This window comes from Malania oleifera, chromosome 5 (genome assembly GCF_029873635.1).
Source record: "Malania oleifera isolate guangnan ecotype guangnan chromosome 5, ASM2987363v1, whole genome shotgun sequence".
NCBI lineage: Eukaryota > Viridiplantae > Streptophyta > Magnoliopsida > Santalales > Ximeniaceae > Malania > Malania oleifera.
In genome coordinates this window covers 17,803,072-17,809,506 of record NC_080421.1, presented here as the reverse complement: position 1 = coordinate 17,809,506, position 6,435 = coordinate 17,803,072, and the positions used below count along the sequence as shown (strand labels likewise).

Below are 6,435 nucleotides of genomic sequence, written 5' to 3'. Positions count from 1 at the left end.
ATTATTTCAACCTCGGGTGGTCCTTAATTAAAAAGCTACTAATGCCAAGATACCATTAATTTAGTTCACTATTTTTTTTTTTTTGACAAAATAAAAGTTCGAATAATTTGGTCACTTTCAAGTTGCGTTTCAATGGTTAGAATATTATATTTTTATATTAAAGATGCTTAAGTTTTGACTTTAAAAGGGTAGAAAATAGGTTTTTGATTAAAGATAGGTTATCTCAAGCCAAAGAAGATATAAAGTTTGAGATGGTTTTCAATACAAAGATTTCCCAGGAGGTCACCCATCCTAGTATTACTCTCGCCCAAGCACGCTTAACTGCAGAGTTCTGATAGGAACCGGTGCATTAGTGCTGGTATGATCGCACCCAAATAAAGCTCAAGTGTCAATCTATTAGCAAATCTAATTTATAAATCAATTATATATATATATATATATCAGAATAGCCTTGCTAAGTCTCGAGATCCTTATGATTTTTTTTTTAAGAAAAAGACTATTAATAATGTCTTTTCCTTGATGGCTTTCTAGAGAGAGAAGAACAACACAGTAATTGAAGTGGTTTTCCCCGCTTCATTTTTTTTTTCCTTTTCTCCAATTACAATGGTTGTCACCAAAAGTATATCTTGATTTATAGACAACAATTCATGATGATTAATTGCAACTTAAGATAAACAAGCAAATGTCATAGACTCCTGGTGGTCTTTGAAAATATTCTCTTAATTTCAAGTTATGAATGACAAAATAGTAAAAATGTTACCAAAATAAGTTTTTCGATGTTTTACCTCTTCTAAAAAATTTCAATTATAGATAAAAATCTCAATGTATTCAATGTCATGATATATTTACTTCTTTTTTTTTTTCTGTAAGTTAACCATTCACTTTTTTGTTCAAGCACTTTGTACGGGCATTATATTTTGATAACCATCCATTAGTACACAGGCTTAGATTAAAAAATACTTTTGAACTTCATGTAGTTGAAAATTGAAATAATTTTCCTCCCAATAATCTCACTTAGATCTAGTAAAGTTCATAAGGTCGAATAATTTGTGGTGGATTAAGCAGATTATCTAATGAGAATATTATAATTTATATTCAACTTATTTAAGTTGCGAATTTGTAATGGTTCGGATTGGATAATCCGTGACGGATGACGGATAATCTATCATTCTCATCCCTAATATATATATATATATATATATATATATATATATATATATATATATATAATAGGAACTCTAACCGTCAAAGAGCCCTTCGAACCCTCTAGTACGGTACCAAACTTACGGATCAGCATCTTCCGCCCCCCAAGTCTTGCTAATCAGGGTAAAGTTCGGAATACAGACACGACTTCTGTACATCAGTTGGACGTTCAGTCAATCCGACCCCTGAAACACATCTCCATTACCTTTCACGATCCCCGCTGACTCACAAAGAACTTTCACCATCAACGGTCCCCGCTGGCTCACAGAGTAAACTCTCATCATCTACAGGTACCACTGATTTTATAAGTGTATCTACAAGAAATTAAACTCCTGATACTTTTTCTAACTTACTGATACCTTTTTTTCTAATGAACAATTTATTGTATTTGAACTTAAGTTTAAATATGGATATAGGATAAATCTAGAGATGCAAATAAAAGTGCATGAGTTGAGAATCTGGGAGTAGACATTGGTTAATAAAGTTTATGCTAATTAATTTGAAGAACATATAAAATTATCAATGAATATTAGTTATTAGTAGGTTGGGCGAATATCTATCAGTAAAAATTTTAAATTCGTCAACAGTTATGACTATCATGCAAATTTGATTCCCATTAATGAATTTTTATCCATTTTTTTCCCGGCAAAGGCGTTTCAAATTAAATACCTCTTTCCCGGTGAGATTTAAGCTCATCTATCAAAGCCTCGGCGTCGGCGTAGGACGACCCGCCTTCCTCAACTGCTTTCTTCGCCTTCTCCGCAAGCTCTCTTGCTCGCCTGCTCATCACCGCCGTCTGTTCTCCGCCTCCCATCAACTGCTCCACCGCCTTCGCCACCTTTTCCCTCCCCACCGTTTCCTTCCGCTCCGTCTTCCACGACACCCATTCCACACTCCCCACCCGAACTCCAATTTTCAACACATCAGTTAGCAACTTCTCGTTGTAGAACTGCTCCGCCGAGAGCGGCCACGTGACCACGGGCACCCCCGCAGTCACGGCCTCCAATGTGGAGTTCCATCCACAGTGCGTCACGAACCCTCCGGTGGCCGCGTGTTCCAAAATCAAAAGCTGCGGAGCCCATCCCCTAATTATCAACCCTTTCTTCGATTCCGAAATTCTCTGCTGAAATCCCTTCGGAACCCAGTTCTCTGCTTCACCGTCATCGTCGCCGGACACTTTCCCAATCACCCAAATGAACGGGTGGCCGGAAGCTTCCAGGCCATAAGCAATCTCGACGAGCTGTGTCGGGGGTATTCGAGCTAAGCTACCGAAGCTAACGTATAGAACCGAATTTGGATTCTTCGAATCGAGCCAATCCAAGCAATTTTGCGCATCAATTGAGATCTGGTCTTTGCCCCTCTCGACCTTATCTTCGACATTTCTGTTACAGAGGGACACTGGTCCTATGAGCCATGCCCGATTCGTAATCTCCTTCTTGAAATAGTCGGCATAGGCCGGCTCCAACTCATAGAAACTGTTCACCAGAACCCCAAAATTGTTCTGCATCGATCTCCTCATCCGATCCCCACCCCCGGGCCCTGTTCTAACAAAGATTGGGAGCTGAGATCTCGTCAATTCGATCCGGTTGGGCAGTCCCGGTAAGAGAAAGGGCTCAAAATCAGAATCCACCTTCTCGTGGGGGGCATGGCGTCTGAGACTATTTTCGGCACAGCGGGAGAAACAACCGTTCCCGGTGAAGACGATTCTCGGAATTCCGAGTCCGTCGACGACGTCAGCCGACCAGGAATGGAACATATCGAAGACGAAGCAGTCGGGTCGGAGCTCCGTGAGGAGGCGGTGAAGGGGTTCTTGGAGGACGGAGGTGTCGGTGGAGGGCGGGGCGGACATGTCGGCGGCGTCGAGAGTTTGATCCGGCGGTAAAGTGAGAGTGCGGAGGGTGATGTGGTGGCCGGACTGTTGGTCGCGTTGGACGGCGCTGTGGAGGCTGATGGCGGCGGTGGGAGGTGCGATGATGGTGGATTTGACGCCGTGAGAAGCGAATAGTCTGGCAGCGTCGACCATGGGGAGCATGTGGCCGCCTCCTACGAAGGGGAAGAAGAACATCTCTAGCTTTGAAACTTGTGCGGAGTCCATGGCTACCCGCCGAAGGAGAGAGGAGCTTTCAGAACGTAGAACTTGACGGTAAAAGCTTTTGGCGGAGTATTATCCAATATAAGTGCAGGCGCGAGGGTGTGGAGTTGGGCGCAGGGGTTGGCCATTTAAATCCATGATTATTCCTCTGCATACGCACGCATCTGCGTATGCATTCACTTTTTTTGTTTTTGTTTTTTGGACTAAAGGATTGATGATGATGCTTGCTTTTAGTGTTTTAGGTTTGGAATTTAAGATTTAGGTAGATACGCATTTAGTTAAAACTAGATCTAGAGCACTTTCGTGTTGCAAATCATTGTAAGAATGAACTAGCTAAAAACTGTACACGAAAAACAATGATAATTTTACTCAAATAGGGAATATACAAGTAAGGGTTACTACATAATATAAGTAATTATTATAAATCTCATGATTTGAGATAAGGTCCATTGCCATATATCTGTTTTTTTTTTAATTAATATGATTAGATTAATTAGTATATATGACTTTCAGACATTGACTTTAGATCTTTGATGCGCATTAGTCTTTATTGTGATAATTTATCTCGAATTTTCATCATTTAAATCTGTAACAGACAAATGTGACCGTTGTCGATTTGGCTTCAGAATTATTTTTTGAGTGTGTCGAATTGTAATGCATTGTTAATACCCTCTCGCAAACTTTGCCGAGATTGGAGGCAAAGTTTGTTGCCAAAAAAAATAATGAAGAGCGACCGTTGGGGTAATAGATATGTTCGACTATTGTTGTGTGATTTTCTTTTCGAAGGTAGTTGATTTGTTGATGACTTTTGCATCTATAATTGAGAAATGATGCTGACAGATCCGATCCATCCTCGAAGAAGATGGTCAGACTTCCGCCATGCTAAGATGTAACATTGAGATGTATGGTTCCGTCATGTTATGATGTAGTATTGAGATGTATGGAAAATACAATCGAAAAAAAAATGGATATTACAGGTGCTGGTTTTTTTTTTCTTTTTTACATAATGTTCACAATGACTCTAATATCATAAAGAAAAAATGCAACATGAAGAACAACGGTATTTTTATTTAATAGCTGAGTCGTGAACACTTTATACACTATTACATGATATATGTAATAATTATAAATTCCATGATTTGAGATAAGATCTGCTTTGTTGCCATATATCATCTTTTTTAAATTAGTAGGCTCTGAAATGTTAGTATATATGACCCTCATACATTGACTTTGGATTTTTTATGCTCTTTAATCTTTATTGTGCTAATTTTCCTCGAATCTTCATCATTTAAATCTGTAGTGGACAAATGTGATAATCGATGGTTTGGTGTAACCATCGACGATTTTGCATCGGAATTACTTTCTGAGTGTACCGAGCAGCGATGCATTGTTAATACTAGTAACAACACAATAATATTGTTATAATTAATTGGTGAAGAATAACAAAATGTTTATTATTCTAATCATGTATATGAGAATTTAAATTTTAAAAATTTTCAAATAAATTTTATAAATTCAAATAAAAATTTTATATAAAATTATATTCATTTTGTCTAAATCGCCCAAATTAAAATATAAGAGCAACATAAGAGAGAATTTTTATAAGTCTTAGTGGGCACGCACTCAATAAAGAATCCATGTGTCGCCTTATGAACCTAACATATAGACGACACCTTTTTATGTGGAGGTAACAATAATTTACTTGTAATGACCCCAACCTGCCACGTGAGCCTAGAGTGCTACTTTAGTGACGTCAGTGTACCTGATACCTTATTCATCAAATATAAAACGCACGTACGCAGTGGAAATAAAATATAAAATCCTCAGATTACATTACTAGAGTTCTAACTATCTTTATACACAAATATATCCATTTTTACATAATTACATCCCATAAAACTAAAAAAAAAAATCTCTATCTACACACTACCTACATAAATTTACACCTCTAGCCCCGCTCCTCTAGCCCACTAGACTTGATCTTTAAGATTTCCTGAGAAGATAATTTGTAAAGTAGGGGTGATGCACAACTCAGTAAGGGAAAGACTAAGTTAGTGTCAGTATGTGGCCAACATAAATTTAGTGTACAGAAAATAACCAATTCACTAAATAGATAAACACATTTATGAAAACATTCTTAATTTACACTCACACACACAATTAGCCGTGGATAGGAAAGATTACTCGTCCATTCAAGTAGCTTCCCTCTGCTCTAGTACCATTACTGCTACTAGGACACTCAATTTTCTCAGTAAGACCTCGAAGTTATCTTATTAATTAACCGTATTTACATAAATTAACAGATATGCATATAAGACACTCCCTGTGACAAACACGCCATTTACTTCCCCACGGCACGAGTTGTGCTGTCCAAAGGCTGGACTAAGCCTGGATGATCAGCCTAAAAAAAGTCAAAAACAACATCCTCTGCAAACACATCTGCATGCATCCATAGCAAAGCTGCAGGTCCGACGCCTTTACTTCAACCTCACGTAGGCAGTCAGTTAGACCTCATACACTTCTATCCAGATAGTGTGAGTGCACATGGTCTAACTAACGTCGGTACCGTGCTCACAATACACTAGTCCCCAGGGTTCCTAAAGCATATCATGCAATTTAGATAATAGAAATCACCATTTAAAATATCAATTCACATATATTTCTTGTTATTTCAAAAACCTGGCCCCCAACCATAATTACAATCCGACATATAATCGTCAATTAAAACTCGATCCTTGACCAAGAAATAATAATCCTAGCCCTTGGCTAATCAAATAGCACCCAGCCATTGGCTTTTAGTTCAAACTCCTGCAATTCATAAACAGTTCCAGTATTTTCACAAGCATTTCTAGTATTTCTCAAACAATTCAGCATTTCATAATCTCAAATCCGGATATACAATAATCCATACAAATTAAATCATCCGCCACACGATTTTTCACATTTTAATATATTCATATAAACAAACAAGCTATCCACCATTCATTTTATTCAAAAATGCCATACCATATATCATAAGTTTGTAAAATCCATTTCCAACGGTTGGTTTTCAAAATAACCTTTAAATTCCTAAATGAATAAATAAATAAATTTATATTAACATAACAATTAAATTGATTTAAATTGCATAAAATTACTGA

At 37.7% G+C, this 6,435-nt stretch overlaps 1 protein-coding gene and 1 pseudogene across 3 annotated transcripts; both read right to left on the bottom strand.

Annotated features, from left to right (window-relative positions):
* Positions 1 to 253: 253 nt before the first annotated feature.
* LOC131156908 (5S ribosomal RNA) lies at positions 254 to 372 on the bottom strand (annotated as a pseudogene).
* A 900-nt stretch (positions 373 to 1,272) lies between these two features.
* Positions 1,273 to 3,393, bottom strand: LOC131154883 (abscisate beta-glucosyltransferase-like). Of its 3 annotated transcripts, none has more exons than XM_058107689.1 (2): positions 1,873 to 3,393; positions 1,273 to 1,517 (listed from the first exon to the last, which is right to left on the bottom strand). In XM_058107689.1, exons 1-2 carry the CDS (start codon positions 3,296 to 3,298, stop codon positions 1,429 to 1,431), a joined length of 1,515 nt encoding a protein of 504 aa, XP_057963672.1. In that variant the 5' UTR covers positions 3,299 to 3,393; the 3' UTR covers positions 1,273 to 1,428. The 3 variants fall into 3 exon arrangements, with proteins under 3 accessions (XP_057963672.1, XP_057963673.1, XP_057963674.1); XM_058107690.1 differs by having other exon boundaries at positions 1,273 to 1,487; XM_058107691.1 differs by having other exon boundaries at positions 1,273 to 1,460.
* Positions 3,394 to 6,435: the final 3,042 nt, after the last annotated feature.